A 22,494-nucleotide genomic window follows, 5' to 3' on the forward strand; every position below is an offset into this window, starting at 1 on the left:
CTCCCCGACCTCCCTCCCCGACACACGAGAGAGACACGGCCCCCCTCCCCACTCAGATAACCCGAGGAGACACAGTCTCCCCCTCCCCATGGGCAGACATACCCGCCCGGAACCCCATGGGCGAGACACAGTCCCCCCTCCCAGAGAAGTCCCGCATGGAGACGCCCCCTAAGAGACCTTCTCACAGCCAACACAAGCCCTCCCAACGCCCGGAGACAACCCCCACCCAGGGAAGAAATGGCTCCAGAGGCCCCGCCCTGGGGAGAGAGAGGTATCCCAGAGCCCCTAGGAGAAAAGACAACTCAGAGATGCCCAGCCTCATCCCAAAGTGCTGCAGGGCAAAGACACCCCCCATGGGAGAGATGGGGGGAGGGCCAGAAACATCCCTTTTCGGGCGCATCAGAGATAGCCCCCTTCCCTGGGAAGAGAGTTGGCCCAAGACTGACTTGTCTCAAGTGCTCCCAGGAACCCTGGGAGAAAAACAGGCTCCCCAAGAGCCTGAGAAGGGAGGGAGACATGCTCCCATGGCCCCCAGCAGGAATACAAGTCCTCCAGAGACTCCCAAGGGGAGACATAGGGGCTAGGGAGCCCCCAGAGGTCAGGGCTGCCCAGAGACACTCCCTGCCCCATGAGATGCTTCAGGGACTCTAGGAGAGAAATTTGTCCCCATATATTCTTCCTCTACCAAGAGATATGCTCTGAAGTAGGGGGATGGGAACCAACTAGGTTCCCTCTAGGAAGACACTGACTGGGTCAGGCTGGGTTTGAGGGAGGTCTCCTCTGGCCAAATGTCGCCTATTTGTACATAAAACTGTACAGCGACACAAGGCATTGGGAGGGGCTTCACAGACCTAGGACCAACCTAGTCCCCAGTGCTGTCACCCATCCCCTGCCCACCTTTGGTTTCACCTCTTGAGTGCCCAGGTGGTAACAGACTCAGAACCCTGACCCCAACCAGGGGGCCGGGGCTCTGCCTTGGTCTGTGGGAAGGACTTCTGTGTGCTTCTCAGCCCTCCCAGCCATCTGGGCTACCCCCTTCCTTCTGGCTTCTCCATTGTGCAAAATGCTCCTCTGCCCTTCCACTCAGTGCTCAGGAGTTCTCCAAGGCCAGGGCAGGGGACCAGGCCTCAGAGGCTTCCAACAGGAGTCCACTGACCTGAGGAATGCCTCTTGTCTGGACCACCCTCTCCACCAAGCAAACAGGCCTCATACAATCTTTTTGCCTGAATCCAGAATTCCAGGACCCAGGACAGCCCTCGAGGCCTCAGCCCCACCAAATGGGCACCTCATGCTACCAACTCTACCACTATTGCACCTGCCCCGTTTGTGCAGGGAAAAGGGGCTGTCTCTTTAACAAGCCCCCAGCCCACTTTCTGGGCCTCCCCCAGGGAAAGGAGCCTTTGGCCAACCCCTAGACCTGGCTGCTGCCACCCCAGCCCACTCTACCCACTACCCTCCATAGAAGGGCTGTGGAGGCCGGGGCCACCAGCCTAACAATGCTCTCCTTCCCAGCACTGTTACCCCAAACCAAGTGAGGGGTAAGGGGGACAGAGAATAGGGTGATTCTATAGCCCCCTGGCTTTTCTGGGGTGGGGTCTCTGGAGTTACAGGAGTAAAGACCCCAGCAGCACAGCTCCCAAAGGCACCAGATGACCCAGCAGCCTGTACCCTCCCCTCCCACACTTGGGCCACCCCTGCCCCAAGCTTAGACTAAGTCAAGCAAGGGCCATACCCCTGAGTCTCCAGCCTCCCAGCCTGGGCCCCTGGGAAGCCGGAGAGGTATGGGCCAAGGCAGTGGGGGTTTCTGGAAGGAAGAGGGGCTGAGGCTTTGAGATGGCCACAGTGGGAGATGGGGGCTCTGCAGGATGCCGCTCACACCCTGGCCCCCTGAGGTGAAGAAAAGAACCCCACCTCATCATGGCTGACTGGGCTTCTCTGCCCCCCAATCTCCCCTCCCCCTCCCTCATGGGACCTCTGACCTTGGTGAAGGGAAGCCCAACTGGAAGAAGGGGGCCTGGAGCCCAGGGTGCCCTGAGGCAGCCCTTCCCACCCCCTGAGATCAAGGCAATGGTGGTTTTACAGGCTGACGGGTCAGTCATGGCAGGGGCTGGGGGTTGAGAGGCAGGGAGGGGGCAGGGTGCAGGCCCCCCCCATATTGGAGGCAGCTACCAGCCACCCCCTGAGCAAACCTTCCTGCTCCCAACTCACCCAACCAGGCCAGAGGCACAGTCATCCCACCCCTGTCCAGCTGCCCCCTCACAGCCTCAGGGCCCCTCTGTGATGCTCATCTGGACGTGGGAGGCCAGCCTGAGCGGGGATCCCCCCCAGGGCACAGCGCAACAGTTCCAAAAAAATAGAGATTTGTATTTTTTAAAAAAAATTAAATAAAAGCCCAGCTCTGCTGATAGGCGAATGTTACCCCCATCCCCACCCCCACCCACCCGTTGTTTCCCTGGCCTGCACCCCATCCCACCACGGCCCAGGGGTATTTACAACATGGAACAATAGAGGCCTGGAGGGGGGCACTGCGGCAGGGAGGAGGGCAGGGCAGGTCCCCCCCCCAGAGGGGTCCCCCTAGACAACACAACATCAACGAGAAAAGTTGCAAATCAGGCAGAAATGGGGACATCATTCCAAGGTCCTTATATACAGACACTGCATGACCAGTAGGGAAGTAGGGAGCTCAGATGGGACCAGGCATGGACATGTGGTAGGTAGGTGGGCCAGCCCAGGAGCAGTACTGGAAGACAAGGCCTCCGCCCTACTCCACCCCTCCCCATCCCACCTTTGGTAACAAAAGCCCTTCAGGGAGCCCCTGGTGGTCAAGAGTTTCCTCTGGAAGTTCCAAGGGCGAGGGGCTCCCCAGTTCAGCCCTGTTTCAGGGCTGAAATGGGGCATGCTATCCCCACCCTGGTTGGTCATGTGGGAAACTATGAGTTAAAAGTGTGCTGCCCACCCTTGACTCCACCGTCTGCCCAAAGAGAGGGGGTACTCCCTAGAAGTTGAGAGAAGGGAGCCCAGTTACTGTAGAGGAGCCCTCTTGGGCATCAGCTGGGAGGAGCCCCATAAAGGGGAAGAAGAGGCTCCTGGGAGCTGGGGGATGGAAATGAGGGAGAGGACTTGGACCCTGCATGGGGGAAGGGCCAGTGTGGTCAGGAGGCCAGTACTCCCCCACACTGGGGGGCCCTGGCCGTGGAGTCCACACTGGAGGGGTCAAGAGTGGGGGCCCTGGAATGGGCCCATCTGGGAGCTGGCCGGCGGCTAGGGGAGGAGTAGCCGGCCGGCCAGAAGGGGGCTCACAGGTAGATCTCGCGCTTGGCCGTCTGGGCAGATGCCGGTGTGGCTGCGGGTGGGAAGTCCGAGGTCTGGGTCAGGGGGATTTCCTCCAAGGTGGCCGAGTCCTTGCAGGAATCATGGCTACTGTGGGAGAAGGCACTGTAGGAGGGCAGGAGGCGCACGGGGGCCGTTTTGGTGTTCCGGTCTTCCGGGGGGCTGGGGCTGCCGGCGCCCGCAGGCTCCTGCCCTCCTCGGTCCTGGTAAGGCACGAAGGTGGAGAGTTTGAGGGCGCTGCTCTTGGTCCGGCGGCTGGGAGATGACTGGCCAGGCATCCAGCATGTGTCAGAGTGGCCAAACTCGCTGCACTCCCGGGTACACGTGCCCGTCATGGCAACATCAGGCAGAGGGCGGAGGTCTGCAGGAGAGAGCAGGGAGGACAGTCATCGGGCATGGCGCCTGGAAAAGATCTGCTCCATGGTCTCCCACTGGTATCTACACAGGGGTGTGGGACTCTTCCTGCCCACTGAGCTCACAGGCACACACCCTTCAAATAGACACACACCCTCCCACTCTCCACCAAAAGCCCACTGTGCACATAGCCCTCTCAGATGCACACATGCACACACACAAAAACCTATCCTTAAATAGACACGTTCCTTCAATAGACACGTTTCTTCTAGTCTCACCCACCCTCCCGTGCTTTTCTCACACACCCACCAAATCTGCCCTCAGACAGGTGCACAAACACACAACTCATCTGCACACTTGTCGTCTGTCTCCAGACAGGTTTAAACATGCAATTCTACCCCTTGGTGTTTGGAGGAAACCCCCCCATCCTCATTTAAGAACTCACCAGACTCCTCTCATATCTCTCTCTCCCTCTCCCTCTCCCTCTCTCTCTCTCTGTCTCTCTCTCTCTCTCTCTCTCTCACACACACACACACACACACACACAGTCTGATAGGCATGGACACACATCTGTTGCACTGGACAACTCTGTTCTCAAACAAAGATGGGCACATACCTTCTGTCTAAGGCTCCTCAGACCTCCTGTGCTCCCACTTATCTTGGAAGCCCTCTCTGCCCAGCACGGGAGGCCTTGCTTTAAAGCCAGGGGGAGGGGAGAGTTTCTATGCAAGATGTTCATACACAAACACACACTCATACACCCACAAGCACACTCATGCAGCCCCTGCCCACCTCACTCCAGCCCCCTTGCCAACCACCACCCCTGGCCTTTCCCCGGCTCCCTGCCCAGAAGAACACCCACGGGAACAGGAGTTGGCCGCCTGACATCAGCAGTAGCCGGTGCGGTTGCTGGGCAGCAGGGATCTCCATGGGAACGGTTGGGCCATGAGCACTTCCTGTCACAGCTGCCCCTATCCCGCCCTCGCTCTGGGATAGCACCAGGCAGTGACCCACCCTTAGGGACATAACTGAGCAGCACTGCCTGGGGCAGGGCTCCCCTGGCACCACCCACCCTGGCTTGGCCTCTAGCCAGGGCAAGGTGAGGAGGGGACAGCTCTGTTGTTAACCCTCAATGTGCCAATCTTCAGGGCAGAGTTAGGGGACCCAGTGTGGCACGGAGCACTGGTGGGCGGGGCTGGGTGCTGGGCAGAGTCCCACAGACCCCAGACCCCAGAGCAGCTCCCACATACCTGGCACTCTGCCTCAGGGCCTGCTCCGGCCAGCCGGCTCTGCGCGGGCACAAAAAGGACGAGACGGGCATGAGATCACACATGGAGGGGCAGGCGTGGGGCAAAGGGCCCTCTGAGACCTAGGGCCAAGGAGATTTCGACAGGGCCCTCTGACTGAGGGGTGGGGAGTGGAAGTTTTCATCTTTTGGAGAGGGGTGACTTTGGATTGAAGGAGGGGATGAGAACCAAGGACAACTCCAAGTTAAGAGTCTCGCCACCCCAAGGGCTAGCTTATTCAGGCTCCCCATCTTCACAGCTGCCTTGGACGCCTTCATGCACACACAGCCATGCACGTACACATGCACAGCGCACACACATTCTGACAGTACACATCATCCATCTCCACGCTGACCTCTGCTCAGGCCCACACCTCCCTTCCATCACCCACCAAACCCCTCCCAGACAGTCTTTCCCCTCCCAGACCTCCCTGCAGCTCTTCCTCAGCCACAGTTTCTCCCACTTCTCTCTCCAGGGGGTCATCCTATAATTTTCTGAGCTCCTTACAGCATTTGGGTTCCATTCTCTATTCTCAAGGCCCTCCCACCTTATTAGGGGGCTACCATTTGCCTTTAAGTTTTCCTCACCGTTACCTGAGCCTTCTGGCCACTGTTCTCAGGGTCCCTGTTCCCAGGGAGTCAGTGAAAGGTAGTGCTGAATGCAAGGGCTCTGGTCTCAGAGAAACCTGAGTGTGTATCCCTCCCAGGTCTGCTGCTTCCTAGATGTATGAATTTGGGCAAGTGACTTAACCTCTCTGAGCCTCAGATTCTTCCACTGTAAAGTGGGCACAATAAAGTTCTCAGATCAGAGAGTGGTTGTGAGGAGTAAACGAATATATACCTGAAAGCACTCAGCACGGTGAATACTATTGAACACACAAGAAGAACTCAATAAATGGAGGATATTTTTAAGGTCTTGTCACCATTCTCAGGCTTCTACTCATTCCTGGGGTGCCTCGACCATGCCGACGCTCCTCACCATTCTCAGGGTGCTCCATCTCTCCTATGCTGCCATCGGGGGTGGTGCGTTCATAGTGATCCTCAGGCAGTGCCAGGGGACCGAGTCGGGGCCCCGAGGATGACTTGCTGGATGGTGTTTCAGATTCCTCCAGGCCACTATCATAGTAACTGTGCTGGGATGGGTCCTGCAGCTCCTGAGCCTGGCTGGTGGCCGAGAAGGTGACACGACGGTGAGGTAACTGCAGGAAGAGAGAGTGTCACTGCTGGCTGCCAGCACCACACCAGGCCCCAGCCCCAGCAAAGCCCCCTCAGGCCTCAGCAGCAACCAAGAAGTCCCAGCCCAGAGCACAGCGTAGACCCCAGAAAGCAGAGGCTCCAGTAGAGGACTGCTCCTCAATTCTAGGACAGCTCCCAGAACAGCCAAGTCCACACAAAGAAAGTCCCACATAGCTCAGGCCTCAGTGTTATTATAGCCCCCAGGCCACTCTAGTCACTCTGTCCAGCATGACTACTTGTTACAGCACAGCCCTTCTAGTTCTGGTTTAGCTCCCCGATACAGGCACAGTCTCCCTTTAATTTCAGAACAGTCCCTGATAAGAGTAGAGCCCAACACCAGAACAGCACAACGCCAGCCAATTCCCCAAATGCCATCATGGCTTCTAAACACCAGCACAACCTCAAGCTTCCAGAACAGCTTCCTAAAAGCAGTACTTCTAACTCCCAAACAGCTCTCCAATGCCAGAATAGTCCCCTAATTTCCCAAGAGCACCTTCCAGACTCCAGCTCCTCACCTGTCTCACTGCTCTGTTACTCCCATGGCCTCCATCCGAATGAGGTGCCAACTCTTTCTCATCCTGTTCCTCATCCTGGTTTGAGTGCTGAGGCCACCTCAGGATTCCCTGCTGAGTACCACCCACCACCCCCAGCCTCACCTCATTCCCCTCCAGAGAGACCTGGGAGTGGAAACGGGTGGAAGGGAACTGGAGAGGGAGCCTGAGAACAAGCCAGGGCACCTGGGGTGGGGGAGCAGAACAGTGGAAACTCCCCTGTCCTCCAGATCAGCAAACAGAATACTGACTGTAGAGGGCAGGGCCCTGAAAGGAGACTGGCATGGGGGAGGGAATGGCATCCATCAGAAATTAGGCAAGTTGGCCTCAAACGGAGACTCCTTCTAGGAAATAGGAAGGAGCTCCAGGAGGGGCCTCTGGCTTGGTGGAGTTAGACTTGGAGCTTAGACTGGGTGCTGGGGTTCAGGAGAGTGGAGCAGTGGCAGGCTGCTTCCAGCCAGCAGCCCCCATCTGCCTGCCATGGGTTAACAATCAGCCCAGGAACCTGGCAACCTCAGCCTGGCACTTGGCACAATCAGCCAGCCACCCAAACACCCACCTGGGATTTGCCACTGGTTTTCCTGCCAACCAGAAACTAGGAGTGTGGAAGGCACCTCCAGGTTCCCTGGAGGCCAAGTGGGAGCAGCAGGGCCCAGGCCCTGCCACTGACCCTCCAGACTCCTCGAATCCTCCCTGCGTTGGCAGCACTTTGTCTTTACTCTCTAGCTCTCAGTAGGAGGTTGTGAGGATGACCAGAGGAAGTGGTCCCAGGTCTGCAGACCTCCCTCCTGATTCCCCCTACCACACACACAGTCTCCATCTGACTGCGGGCAGCTGGGGTGGGGAGGCTATCAGGACAAGGAACTATGGCACCAATGGGAAGGTGGCCCAGAACTGCCCCACCTTGGGAACCTATACTGTGATCCCCAACACTGAAAAATTTGGGCGATGAGAGATGAGGCCCCCAGAATTAACATGCACATTTGGGGTTGGGGTTATAAAGGAGCATAGTCCTCTTGCTTTTGGGGTGAACAGGCTCCAGGAAAGTTCTGGAAGGCACAGGGCAGCATGGTTGTGGGTGTTTCTCTTTTCAGTTTTCTTTTAAGACTTTGATTAGCAGCTCTCCCTCCCTATAGGGCTCACATCTGGTAATGGAGGGCTTCAGTTCTGCCCACCAGGCAAGTCACCTGAGCTCTTTTCCTATGATGTTTTTCTGTAAAATGGAGGGTTGGGTTGTATTCAACAAAATATTTCCTATAATTCTATGACTATCAAAGCGTCAAAGCCTGGAACTGAATCTAACTCCAGTTCTGATGTTTGAGGCACTTGTTGGATCATTCTAATTAGCTGCCCCTTCTGACCCTTCAGATTCAACAGGTCTGAAACCGAATTATTTTTCTTCAATCAGCCTCCACAGAGACAATGATCTCATCACCATTCCATTACCCACACTCAGAAGGCAGACCTCCATCCATCTGGGAATCCTGGCAGCTCCCCACATCCCATATCCATAGTGGCCTTGAATCCAGGGGGTCCTTTCTCCCTAAATTCCTCCAAGTCCACCCATCACCCCCATTGCCACCCTCTTAGTTCAAACCTTAGAATTTTGACTTTGGACCTTCACCTCTGCTCCTCTTTAAGTTCCAGTGAATTTTCTAAACTCAGTTCATCTGAAAAATGCCTGAGCTTTCAGGGACCTCCATTTCCTTTGGCAAGGCATCCATGTCCTCCACAACCTACCGTGCTTTCAATCTCATCTCTCAGCTCTCTCCTGCACCCTCCACTCCAGCCCAAACACTCCTCTCTGGCCTCTCCCTGCCTCCAGTGTAGTCATGCTCACTCCTGCCTCAGGAGTTTGCTCACACGGTGACCATAGGCAAGGGGATGGGACCCTCTTGCCCAAGTCCTGGCTCATGGTTGACAAGTTGGTTCAGAATTCACAATCTCTTCCCAGAAGCCCATACCATGCTCCTCAAAAAAAGGGAAAGACACTCTGGTCAGATAAATTCAGGAAACTCAAGAGCTGAGTTTAACCCTTTTCCCCCTTCTTGCATGGTTTGCAGATCCTTTAATAGGCTAATGATAGTGAATCTCTTACTACCAATCACGAACCCTTTTTAAAATAGCACATGGATAATGGGAAATTCTGGAAATCAGATTTTCTGATGTTTTGTGTGAATTTTGGTTCAATCACTAACTAGTTTTCACTTCTGAAAAATGAAGAATAAGAGGACCTACCAGCTCATATCAGTCATGAGGACTGAATGAACTTAGATACCTGCACCTAACCTAGTAAGGCCTCAAAAAATGGAAGTGAATAGCAGCAATCGAAGTAGTTGCTTGGAACAAGTTGGGAATAGATTTACTTTGGAACTTCTCACTTGACATGATTCATCTCACTTGTGTCTTGGGCTACAAGTACAACCATTTTTTCATCAAAGAGTCTGAACACACAGTAGGAGCTCGGCCCATGGTGGTTTGTTTTTGTTTTCAGTTCTGGGGGTTGAACCTGAAGCCTTGCACATGCTTGGCAAGGGCTTTACCACTGAGCTATATCCCCATCCTAGCATATATATGTTTTGTTTTGTTTTTTGGTGCTGGGGATTGAACCCATATCCTTGTGCATGCAAGGCAAGCACTCTACCAACTGAGCTATATCCCAGCCCCTGGCCTATATTTTGATGATGACAACAGGTGGTATGGCTTGGCTGTGTTGAAATGTTGGAAGAATATATTCGGTGTGGCTCTATGGATGGATTGGGTTGAGATGGAGCTGATGAGGGAAAAATCAGACCTGGGAAAGAAATGAAGGAACTAGGGAAATGGGGAAAAGAAGCAGAGGTTATAAGGCCAGAAATGGAAGAGAAAGAATGGGAGTTGCTGGAGGTCACGCTATAAATATTTAATTTGCCCAAAAGAAATATGATTCAGTCACATCTCACTTCCCCACTCCTCCAAAGTCCTTAAGAGGTTTTATTTTGGAGGTATCCCAGGGCATCAGGGAGTTTGTAGATGGTATCAAGGAGAAAGCAGGCGCCTTGGACCTCCTGGGAGTGTCTTGAGCCTCTTCGGTCACCATGGAGATAGGTTGCCTCTGGCCTCAGAGACTCCCCCAGGACCTGAGGCCCCTCACCCACACTTTAGCCTCCCTTAGGCACAACCAAGGACAGGACAAATTAAGGACAGGGCAGACCTAGGAGAGCAAGAAGTGAGAGATGGAGAGAGAGAGAGTGAAGGCCAGCAGCCTTGCTGGTCAGAGCAAGGAGCTGAAGGAAGCACCCAAGAGTGGAGGGGCAGAGCAGGTCATGGCAAAGACTCAAGAAGTCCCTTGCCTCTCCCTGGGCCCTCCCTCCCTACAGCCCAGGCCCTGATCACAGTGGGGAGACACAGGGCAGGGCTAGCTAATTGCTGGGTGTAGGTGGTGTCATGATGAAGAGGCTGGGAAAGGGACTTGGGGGAAGATCTTGGCCCTGAGGGAGGGTGACTGGTGTAATAAAGAGGTTCTCTGGCGTCACCAAAGGCAAGCAGGCTGCTTGCTACACCACAGGTGGTCTGGTCTGAGGTCTGTTGAGCTTCCCAATTGGACAGTCTGGAAAAATTAAGTCTTGGACCATGGAGACAGCGCAAGACTTGTGTGCATCTCTACCCACCCTTATTTGGAGAAGGGTATCATTCTTAGGGAGAAGGTCTGAAGCATGGGGCAAGGGAACAGGCTACCAGATGCCTCCATTTGAAGGCTGTTCAGGAGGGAACTTTCCCTAGACATGGATTTGGGTGTGGGGTGGGTGGGGAGATGGTATGCTAAGATAGGGTTGCAGTAGAATAGGCAAGTCTAAGCTGGGAAGGGGTAAAGAGGAGGGATGGGGAAATTGAGGCAGGACCTGAGGACCAAGGGCTGCTTCCAGTCTCTCTCGCTTCTTCTCTCAGTTCCAGGAAAATAAGAAACCAAAACTCCAAAAATAGAGAACTTTATTGTCAGGGACAAGTGTATAGGGCTGGGGTAGGGGATATGGGGCCCAGCCCCGGGTGAGGAAGAGATTAATACATAGTACACAGAGAAGGCACAAGTTGGGAGGACCCCCTCCCTAGCAGATTCCCCATCTGGTTCCCAACCAGGACCCTAGATCTCCCTGTTTCCCCTCTAGAAAAGCACCTATGGCTGGTCTCAGAGACCCAGGTTTGGAATAGACATCTTCCCAATTTTCCTGACCCCCATTTCCAAACCCTTCTGCTCATCTGCCCATCAGCCCCAGCAGCTGGTCCAGCATCCAGGGATCTGACAAGTCACAGGCCTCTCCCCAGTGGGGAGGGGGCAGGGAGGAGACCATAGAGCATGCCCTCCCTTGGTTTCCACTCAGCCTAACCCCCATGCCTAGGTGAGGCAGCAAGGTCATTAAGGCCCCAGTGTCTCCAGATCTGAGGTCCCACCTCCCACTATGGCTCAGGCTGGCCCCCAGGTGGACTAGTGAATGCGGCAGGAATGCTACACCTGCTGTCATTCCCACACCTCGGTCCAGATGGCCCCGACGTAGGGGTGGGGTGGGGGCCGCGGCGTGGTGAGCCGAAAGGGCTGGCCTACCTGCTTGCTGGGGTATTTGGGGGGGTTGGTGCGGTAGCTGTAGTCGGAGTACTGCTCAGAGCCCGTGGACGTGGTGTCCCCGGTGCCCACAAATGTGTTTGCAGGCGGCAGGTCCTGCACCACTTGGTGCTTCTTGGAGGCCGAGGGTGACTGGGGCTGCAGCTGGATGGAAGGCAGTGGGGAGTTAGAACGGTAGTGGCGGCCCAGGTCAGGGCTACCTGGTGGGTAGTTGAGGGGCAGGTGGATGCGGGGACTGTCCCCAGGGGCGTCACTCATCAAGTTGAACTTGAGTGACTTCTGCAATCCGGCCTCATCTTCGTCCTCCACTGGCTTCACAGGCTTCGGGGACTTGCTCTTCTTGCCCTTGCTCTTGTTTCCCTTGGAGGCTTTGCCACTGGGCTTGGGGGCATACAGGTCCTTGGTCTCTTTCTTACCAGCCTGATAGCCACTCTTGGCCTCCCGCTGCCGGCAGTAGCGCACAAGCACTGCCAGGGCTATGAGCAAGGCCACAGCCACGACACCAGCCACCACACCAAAGAGGATATTGCCACGCTGCTTGGAGCGCTCATATTCTGGGTCCCCAGCAATGTCGATATCCAGTGGTGTGTCCAGGCTGTGACCCAGTAGAGTCTCCAGCAGTGTGCGGTTGGCTAAGGTCTCATTGACATAAAGATGGACCAAGGCTGTGCCGTAGCGTGGAGGCTTGCCACGGTCACTGACCTTCACCACAAGGCGGTGCAGCCCGTGGTGGCGCCGCTCAATCTCCTTCTCCAGGGTGATGGCACCTGAATTTGGCCCGATCTGGAAGAGTCCATAAGGATTGCCACCAGCAATGCTGTAGGTCAGCTCAGCGTTGACACCAGAGTCAATGTCCTCGGCTGTCACCTGGCTGACAGTCTCACCAAGACGTGTCTGCGGGGTGAGCAGCCGGTGGGAAGTGTTGGAGGGGGCAGTAATAAAGGGTGCGTTGTCGTTCTCATCTAGTACATTGATGGTGACGCCAACGTAAGCTGAGCGAGGTGGGACGCCGCCGTCCACCGCCTTCAGCTGGAAGGTGTAGGTGCTCTGCTGCTCTCGGTCGAAGCTCAGGCTGGACAGGATGGTGCCTGTGCCGTTCTGGATAACAAAGTCACCATTGTCTTGCTCCACTGAGAGCTGCACCCGGGCATTCTCCCCCTTGTCCCCATCGATGACAGTCACCATGCCCACTGGACTCAGCGCTGGCATGTTCTCCATCACTGAGAAGTTGTAGCCACTCAGCATAAATTTGGGGTCATTATCATTGCAGTCCAGCACATTGACGAGGACGGTGGCTGTGCCCTGGAGGCTGGGGCTGCCCCGGTCAGCTGCCACTACTTTCAACTCATAGCTGTCTCTCTGTTCCCGATCAAGGGACGTCTTCACCCGGATTTCTCCATTCTCAGGTGAGATGGTGAAGAGGCCCTGGGCAGCCGGCTCAGGCTCCAGAGAGTAAACCAGCTCTGCATTAGAGCCGGAGTCAGCATCGCTGGCAGTGACCTCAGCCACCACTTCACCAGGCTTGTTGTTTTCTGGAAAGGCCACCTCCGTGATGCTCTGGGTGAAGACAGGGGCATTGTCATTGACATCCACCACCTGCACCTTGAGGGAGTTAGTGCTAGAGAGAGGGGGGTTGCCAGAGTCCACAGCAACAATTTCAATGGTGTAGTCTTTGACCTTCTCGTAATCAAGTGGGGTGGTGGTCTGCAGGAAGTACTTCTTCTTGCTATCACTGCCCGTCTCACTGGCTTGGCGAAGTTGGAAGGGCACGTCACCTGCTACCACACAGGTGACAGCTGCATTCTCTCCCTCATCTCGGTCAGATACCTGTACCAGAGCCACGGCTGTCTCCTCCGCCACATCCTCTGAGATGTTAGCCATCCCATCTTGATGGGTCACCAGTCCTATGCCTCGGATCTCAATGGTGGGAGCATTGTCATTCATGTCCTTCACAGTCACAACCACTTGGGCACGGGCACTCTTGGGGTTGGCGCCTCGGTCCTTGGCAAGTACAGAGAAGCGCAGAGTGCTCAGGTCCTCACGGTCCACAGGGCCCTGAACAGTGATGAGTCCAGTGTTTCTGTCCAGTCGCAGAAGTCGCCTCACAACTTCAGGTGCCTGGTGGAACGTGTAGTCGATCTCTGCATTAGCGCCTTGATCTGAATCATTAGCTTTCACCTATAGGGTAGAAGCAAAAAACAAGGAGAACAGACTGGGTTAGACCAGGGATAGCAAGTTCAGGGGTACATGTGTGCTGCCAAAGTCCTTTCCAATGATCATGGCAAACACAACGAATCTGACTTAGTGCCCTTTCCAAAAGTGGCATGTGTACAACCTTTTCCCCAGCCCTGGCACTTTGGCTCTTTTCCTGAAGAGCCCAGATGCAGCCTGCAAATCTTCAATAGTGATGCAAACTGCCAGTAGAGATGGTACATGGCAGAATTAAACTCCTTCTCATTCCTCTACTGGTCCACCCAAATATGGCGGTTAGGATCTAACCAGCAACACTTTCATCCAATTAAAGTGGCTCCTAACCAACTGCTGAGATGGAAAGGTGTGTGGGTAGTAGAGATGGTGTGCATGCATGCACAAACACGCATATGATTGTGAGCTGTGTGTGCTTATGTGTAACCATGAGAAGGTATGTGTGAATGTGTGTATGCAAGAGTGGAGAACCACATGCCCACCTGGAGGCTACAGGTGAGGGAATTTCTTCTGAAAGCAGCCAGATAGTGATGTGGGTCAGAGGGAGCCTGCCAGGCCAGGCCCAGCCACTGCTCTGTTAAACTGGGGAAACCTGTTTCAGCGGTTCCTTCGACTGCTGGCTGGTGCTGGCAAGGCACCAATGTGAGGAATCCGGCCTGAGCCTGCGGCCAGGAGGGAGGGGTTGGTGCAGGCCACAGAGCCTGCTGGCAGCGGGCTGGGCTCCCAGCATCAAACAATGAACTGTCTGTCCCTTTGCAGTGGGCACGCCCTCCCACGCCAACGCCGACGCGCACTGGGTCCAAGTCTATACAAACACGGGCAGGAATGGGACAAAAAGAACCAGGTGGAACTGGCCATGAGGTACCACTTCTCGAGTGAAACATGAGGGTTAGGGTTAGGTCACCACCAGGGCAAAGTGATGGCAGGGCAGGGTGCAGAGGGGGATAGGCATAACTTGGTAGACTCTCTAAAACAGAAGTCTTGGGTTCAAATCCTAGCTCTACCACTTCTCAAATAACTATGTAACCTTGAGCCAATTATTGAACTTCCCCAAGCCTTAGTCTACAAATGTGTAAGATGGGGATTAATCATGGAATTGATTTCACTGTGGAATATTAAGTGGGATGATACATGTCAAAATGTCAACTCTGCCTGATACATGGAGAGTGCTCCCTAAATATTTTTTTTTTCTTTTTGTCCATCAGCCTATCTATCTGTCCATCTATCCTCCTTTCTGTCTCTGCAAAACCAGTTGCTAATACCATGCGGGGCACTGCAGGTAGTGGGATCTCAAGCCACTGCTTGTCTGGCCTTCTTCCCCTTAGAAGGGACTCATACCATACCTGCTAGGGCTTTTATTACAGAGGTTCCCAGCTACCCTGCTGCCTGTTCCAATCTATGAGGGCCCAACCCTAACAGTTTCTCCTACTGCAGACCTCAGTCTTATCTGTCACCAACTATGTGATTATGCGCCCCACTGTCTCCCTGTCTCTAGATTGGTGGCTCAGCCCTTTATCTGTCTCCTGCCATCTGTCTCTTGTCTCTGTCTGTGACTCTTGACTTCTGTCTGTCTGCCTCCTGTCCCTGCTAAGTTCTGATCCTGCCTCTTTCCCATCACCTGTTCTCTCCCATCCTCTCTTTTTAGCCTGTCCACCTCTCAGCTGACCCTCTGTCCTGCTTTTCTGCTGTATCTTGCTGGGAGGATGTAAAGCTGTTACACGCATAGGCTATAAAAATCCACACTGTGGGACGTGAGCCATGGTGGGCTCTGAATCTATCAGCTATGACATTAGGCAAGTTTCTTAATCTCTGTGAGCTCAGATTCCCATCTGTAAAATGGGGATATGCTCACTTACCCTGTACTGTAAGAATTAAATTATATAATACACATGGTGTGTTTAGAACAGAGCCTGGCACTTAGGCTATTATTATTCACCATTCCCACTGTCTGTCTCCCTTTTCTTTCTCATCCTCCTGTCCAGATTCCAGTCTATCAGTTCCGAAAAAAGATGAAACTCCCACCACCCACTTCAGCATGGGGACCTAGGATGAGGGTCTCCTGGGCTGGGTGATGGGCTCCAGGGCAGCTGAGCCCTCCTCAGCTCCCTCTCATCAAACAGACAGCTTCAGCCCGTGGAGAAGGAAAAAGGAGCTGGGCTGGCAGGAGGCCAGTGCCGAGATGACAGCAGGAGATACGCCCACCTGTCTGCAGGGACGCTTTCTTTGCTCCCTCCCAGGCCCCAGCCCCACCAAGCTGCCCAGCCCCTGGGGCAGTTCCCATGGAGAGGAGTGCTGAGAACTTCCATGAGGGGAACTGACCCCCGCCTACTGTGCCAAACACCCCACACCCGTGGGTGCCCCATGTCCAGGGGCAGAAGCGAGTATACAAATACCCCTGTATGACTTTTCAGAACTTGGAGGAAGTATCTGACTTAAATGATCTCATTGGACTCCATCAGGGAGGGGTGCAGTGAGACTGTATCCCCAGTTTCAGGAAAATCCCACCTGATTAAAGGGCACCTGCTCCTGTTTGGGAAGGTTCTACCTGATAAAAAGCAGCCCTTTTGTTCCACCTTAGCATCCCTTGCAAGGGGAGAAGGCTCTCCTTGACTTGAGGGGGAGTTTCATTTTCCAGAGTTTCTAACTCACATCTGCCTTGGAGAGGGGTAGGCACTGTTCAGATGTGATGTCACTTAACAGCTTGATAGAGAAAAATAAAATCACCAGTTGGGTGGTGGGAGGGTCTCACCTGACTAGGGATGGGGAGAAGAAATCTAGACACAGTTCTGACATTTTTATCCTCTAAGTGAAAGGAGTTCTCAGCTGGTTGGGGTGGGCTCCCATTTTTAAAGGTGGGTCACCCTGACAGGAAGATAGAGGGGATCTCTCACCTGAATGACCGAGTGGCCAATGGGACTATTCTCAGACAGCTCGGCCTCATAGGAGGGCCGCTCGAACTTGGGAGCGTTGTCATTGGTGTCAAGCACAGTGACACGCAGCAGGGCACTGCTGGCACGCGGGGGACTGCCACCATCCTGAACCTTAATGGTGAGGTCGTAGGAATCCCAGCGTTCGCGGTCCAGGTTGCCCATCACGATGAGCTGTGGCTGCTTCTCCTCCTGGTCCTCGGCCACCTGCAGCCCAAACAGCTCCTGGGCCTCAGGCCCAGCCTGAAGCTCATAGGATGCCACGCCATTGGGGCCAGCATCACGGTCTGAAGCCAGTGGAATAGGGAAGAGCGAACCGATGTTGGTATTCTCAGGGATGGCCAGAGTGATGACTGGTGAGGCGAAGTTGGGTGTGTTGTCATTGATGTCCTGTACCTCTATCTGGCCCTCTAGCAGCCGGGGACTGCCGTTCTGCACGAGGTCTGTGATAGACACCTCAAACTCCAGGATGCAGGGCTCACCAGGGAGCTGGTTCTGGCATTCACGGAGCCCCTCACGGTCAATGGAGGTCTCAGTGGTGAAAATATCACCTGTCTTGCCATCCACTCGAAGGTATGGGGCACCTACCTCTAGTTTGTACAGGTGGCCCACATCTGGAAAGCCATAGTCGGCTGCGAGGCTCCCAATGAGAGTGTTGGGTGGCTGTTCCTCTGGTACCTTGTATACTACCCGAGTGGCGTGGCCTGTGGATGGAGCCAATAGGAGCAGCAGTGCCAGCAGCAAGGGGGGCAGCAGCAATCGCTGCCCCCCAGGGCCCGGGCTGGGCCTCAGGGACCCCATCCTGGCAGGCTCTAGAATCAGGAGGGCTGCAAGGAAAAGAGGCAAAATGGAAGCTGCTCTTGAGGACTGCCCAGAGCCAGGCCCCCGCTGTCCCCCTTCCACCTACACACTCTTCTCCCACAAGGAGATTCAATCCTAGCCCCAAAACCCAGTTCCAGAAACCAGAGTCCAGAACCCTGAGTTCTACCCACAGCTGGGTGTAGCAGCTGTGCCTGGCCCAGCTGGAGGATCCTGTAAGAGGCCTGGCAGGCCTAGAGTAGCTCCCGCCCATGGAACGCCCTTACCCACCTGATGTTCCCTGGGTCCTAGCCCTCCCTCCCTCCCTCCCTCCTTTCCTCTTTCCCTCCCTATTCTCTGCTTTGCCCAACACCTCCTTCTCACCAGNTGGGCCCTCCCTCCTTTCCTCTTTCCCTCCCTATTCTCTGCTTTGCCCAACACCTCCTTCTCACCAGCATCCTGCCTTAGTCACCCATGGTAATTACCCTGATACTGAGATACGGAGAGAGCAAGTGGTTAGGCTTTGGGCACCCCCAACTGGATCACCCCTTCCCACCTATGTAGTAGGAAAGAGATGCAGGTACTCTCTAGATGACCCAGTTTCTGGGGTCATTTACTGCCCATACTAGAGCTACTCAGGTTGTCTGGAGGGAGAGGGGAACACATCTCATTTCTCTCTTCTGAGATGCCACATCAATAATAAGTATATGAAGTGTGACAGGTCCAATTCCCTTTTCCTGACAATAATCACCCACAGCACCCCCACAAGGGTCCAACTTGAATCAGAACTAACCAAGACTTGTAAAAATGGCTAGGGTGAAGAATAGGTGTTAGCCCTCTCCAACTTCCCCCACAAACATGTGTCTAGGAGCATTTGCGTTTGTGTGTGTACACAAACACATATGCATATGAACAGTTCCTAGGGCTCTTCTCTCTGCCTCTTTCCATGGGCAGGTGCACAAAGAGAATAGAGGTCAAGATTGGGGTCACAGGGCTGAATGGCCCTCAAATTGGCATTGGGAGCTGCCCTGACCTGTCCTTTGCAACTGAAGCCCAGCAGGTCTAACTGGGACAGAGCTTCGATGACACCACCAGCCTATCCCTGGCCCCTTCCCCACCCCCACTCTGGGTGATCATCTGGCTCCTGTTTGACCCCTATCCCTACACAGGTCCAGCTCCGACTGCACACCCGGCCTCTCCTCCTCTCTAACTGGTCCAGCCCCACCTCACACCTTCTTCTCCCTGCCCACCCCAGCTAGCTCTGTATGTCCTAGCCAATCACAAGCTGCATCCTCATCACCACTATCACCCTCTTCTTTCACCCATCTCTCCACCCCCTCCACTTCAAGGCTGTCCATTTGCTGACCCCAGTCAGACCTGTTAGCTGCTGGCCCAGTTGTGACTGCGCTCCTCTGCAACAAAATCATGGTGAGCCTCTCCTCTACTCAAATTCAAAGTCTCTAACAGCATTTCTGTGGAGGGTTCAGGCTCAGTCTCCTTTCCCCACTTCCCCTCAGCATACCTGGAAGACCAGCTCTACTTCTGGAATTCCCACCCCAGGCCTATTGATGACCACACCCACCCCATTGAAGGCAGGTTCTGGCCCCCCTAGGAAGCCTTCCCAGGCCTTTCCAACCCACAGTGACCTCTCCTTCCTCCAACTCACAGCCACTTATTGTCTGCTCCAATCCTAAAGCAATGAATCATAGGCTGCCTTGGACACCGCCCGCCTGTGTTGTTCTCTCTCCCGGCAGACACCAAGCATCCTGAAGGAAGGGGTAGAACTTTGTATACTCACTCCCTCAACCCCCACCCATGCGGCTTTTTGAAGCCAGGCCCAGAATAGGTGCTCATTCATGCATTCAACGAATGCTTATTGGGCACTTATAATCCTGGGTACAACAGTAAAGACTGGCCCAGTCTACCATGACAATGGTTCTAGCAAGAACTTCCTGTCAATTTTGTTGGGCTGCCTCTCTGTACCCATTTGGCATGTTAGACAGCAGTGGGGAGAATAGTTGTTATCCGAAGGCAAACCTCAGCTGCCCACTTCCTGTTTTTTGTTGTTGTTGTTGTTGGTAGTGGTGGTGGTACCAGGGATTGAACCCAGGGACACTCAACCACTGAGCCACATCACCATCTCTTTTTAAAAATTTGAGACAGGGTCTCGCTAAATTGCTGAGGCTGGTTTTGAACCAGCAATCCTCCTGAGTCACTGAGATTATAGGCATGCATCACTGTGATGCCAGGCTGCCCACTTCCTGTTTACGTGACCTGGAACAAATTATTTAGAGCCTCAGTTTTCTTATCTGAAAATAGTAAAGATACTACCTATTTCCTGGAAGGGGGGCAGTTTGAGAAAATATAGACTGACTACCTAACCCAATGTAAGTACTTAATAAATGGTCTCTGGAAGTACTCAGCACAATTGTAGTTATGTCCTTCTTTGAAAAACTTGCTAACCTCTGTCACAAGACAGTAAGCAGAGTGGGAGAGTCTCTACTTTGCTTACTTCAACATCTTCAGCGCAGTCATACCGGGCCAGCAGCTGACAGGTCTGACTGGCACACAGTAGGCTCTCAATAAATAGCTTTCCAGGGACTGGTTATTTTTACTCAATGACTATCTGCTAATCCTGGAGCACTTGATCACGGGTTGTTTAGTTGACAACTTGCATTTGATTCCCCGATTCCCTTTCTCCACCTAGGGGGCAGAGCAAATGCTCCTTGAATGCATGGTTCCTTACACATTTCAAACACTTCACCTCTTCTGGGGAGACTTCCCTAAACACAAGCCCCTCCTCAGTAGCTCCTCAGTATTAAAGTACTCAATGTGTGTGAGGCCATTATCAAATTAGTGTCTATGTTTATTCTCAGCTACAATCTTAATCTCTTTAAAGGAAGGAGGAGTATATCTGATGCTCCATTTGGATCTGCCCTCCAGCCACATCCCCTTCATCTGCATGGACCTTGGCAAAGAGTTCATTTTATCATTTCAAGTCCCAACCCAAATCCATCCCCAAGTGACTGTCTCCAAAGAACCCCATTCTCTCTTGGGTGCCTTCACCTGGCCACCACCCTCCTCCACATACACAACATGGGATAACTGTGCAACCCTATTCTCTGTGTAAGCGTTGGCAGGTTAGGGGTTAGATGGGATGCCCACGGGAATGACCCTGAACCTTGCAGAAAAGAGAAATTTAACAGTAACTGCTTGCCTGTACTCCCCCTCTCCAGATCAAGGTTTCTTAACCATTCAGGCAAACCTTTAAGAATTTTACAAAAACCACAGATTCAGTCTTCAACTTGGGACTTCCTCCCCATCTCAGGGTCAAATACCTGAGACCTCTTAGGTAGTCCCCCCTCCCCCGCCACCCCACTATTTCTCTCACCCTTAGAGGATCCCTTACTTCCAGTCGGCAGAGATAGAGTCCAGAAGGATTACAGTATTCGGCTTCCAAGTTAGAACCAGGAGAACCACAGGGTAAAATGCAAGACAGGGAAAGCTTGGGGTCAATGTGCAGGGGTGTTCCTGAGATTCAGGAAGAGTAGAGGAATAAGGGCCTGGAGTGAGTCTTCCCCAGATTGGAGTTGGGAGTGGTAAACTCTGGGAGAGAAGCAGAACCTCTCAAGGTTGAAGCACCTGGAGAGTTCTTTCAAAATAAGTATTATCTGGCCCCACCCTTAGGAATTTTGATTGGAAGGTGGGACCGGGAGAAACCCCCAAGGCAATTGTGATGCAAAGGTCCCAGACAATCTGGGAACAACTCTGGGATACAATAGATCCACTGAGTTAAGAAACTGAACACTGGGGGTGTGTGTAGCTCAGTGGTCAAGGGCTTGCCTGGCCCGCACCAGGTCCTGGGTTCCATCCCCAGCATCAAAAAAGAAAGAAAAAGCCTGAGGCCATACAAACTCTCTCATCACCACACCACCATCATTGCGCACCACGATTACCATCCCAGCAGGCAAGGTTTCACTAAGGCACGGCTAAGCGTTTCATACACAGGATCTCATTTAATCCCCCCACCCTCTGAAACAGATAATATTCATTATTACAGCCCTGTCCCCGTATTACAAGTCAAATTGAGACTCAAAAATATATTAATCATCTTAGGCCAGAGAAACAGTATGAGGAAGAGCTCGGATGTGAGAAACAGGGCTTCTTCAAATACCAGAGTCTGGAGGAAAGGCTGGATTCAGGAAGGGAATCAACAGTAATCCCTAAGGCTGGAAAGGGATGTTTATTGTGTTACCCCCACCTCCACCCCAGCACACAGGAACCTCAGCCCTGTTGCCAACACTGCCCACCATCAGGACAGAAAGGGAAGAGGAGGCTAGCCTTCTAGGATTGAACCCAGGCCTCCCAGGCTGTTGTGGCTCATTCAAAGGTCCATCAGGATATAGAAAGCCAGGTGACTTTCCCTTCCTGGGAAGGGCAGGAACAGCAGTTAAGTGGCCCTTACTCATCCCTGCCCCCACCACTTCTGAACTTTGTCCTCTGCAGTTGGTATGGGGAGTCATTAGTCTCAGCGGTGGCCTTTGAAGCCACTGGTGCCTTATCTGCCCTTCCCCAGGCTCTGGCTGCTTTCCTGGGCAGGGGTGCTTCGCATTCACCCAGTGGCATGGGTGTCCAGGGGACTGAGAAGCCAGAGCTTAAGCAGGGACAGACACAGGGACCCATCTCCCTCAGGAGCAGAAGAAACATCAGGGGTATAGGAGCGACGGATGAGGGGACAAGAGTCCAAGGAAAGTCAAGGGGACCTCATCTGTATCCATACCTGGGAAGGGTTGATGACAGAGGTTCACCTGAAACCTTCATTTCCAGAGTTTTTGCTGCATGCTATGACCAGAGAGCTATGCCAGGTCAGGCTTTGACACCTCGGATGCTCCCTGTCCCCTGCCCCCAGCACTATTAGACAATAACCACTGCTTCCTCAGGCAAACACCAAAGGAACAGAGTGAAGGGTAAGCAAGTGAAGCTGCATGGGGTGGAGCTGTTCAGAGGCCACCCACAGCAAGCAAGGGCACGGCCCTCAGCTCTTTCCCCTCTTCCACCACCCTCCATTAGCTTCTGCAGACGTCCAGGCATCTGTTGTTTGGGGCCAGATTGTTTGTTTGAACCCTCACTTCACACTTCCTAGCTGTGAATTGTCTTTTCTGAACCAGTTTCTATACAATGAAATGGAAATTGGGAGTTATTTGGGAGGAT

The 22,494-nt window shown here is 53.7% G+C and overlaps 1 protein-coding gene across 3 annotated transcripts in view; it reads right to left on the reverse strand.

Moving 5' to 3' along the window:
- The window catches only part of Pcdh1 (protocadherin 1), a 22,457-nt gene extending 370 nt beyond the window's left edge, over positions 1–22,087 (reverse strand). The window contains exons 1-6 of one of the 3 annotated variants that reach the window (XM_048811708.1): positions 22,064–22,087; positions 16,450–17,312; positions 11,336–13,531; positions 5,949–6,168; positions 4,935–4,973; positions 3,555–3,691 (exon numbers count right to left, since the gene is read on the reverse strand). In XM_048811708.1, the coding sequence (XP_048667665.1) occupies positions 4,948–4,973; positions 5,949–6,168; positions 11,336–13,531; positions 16,450–17,286 (3,279 nt within the window). In that variant the 5' untranslated portion in view covers positions 17,287–17,312; positions 22,064–22,087 and the 3' untranslated portion in view covers positions 3,555–3,691; positions 4,935–4,947. Of the gene's footprint in view, positions 1–9; positions 3,692–4,934; positions 4,974–5,948; positions 6,169–10,708; positions 13,532–16,449; positions 17,313–22,063 lie in introns of those variants that run through there. The other 2 variants (XM_015498843.2, XM_048811709.1) reach the window with 2 other exon arrangements.
- Between the last annotated feature and the right edge of the window lie 407 nt (positions 22,088–22,494).

This window comes from Marmota marmota, unplaced genomic scaffold (assembly GCF_001458135.2).
Source record: "Marmota marmota marmota unplaced genomic scaffold, marMar, whole genome shotgun sequence".
In the NCBI taxonomy this organism is placed as follows: domain Eukaryota; kingdom Metazoa; phylum Chordata; class Mammalia; order Rodentia; family Sciuridae; genus Marmota; species Marmota marmota.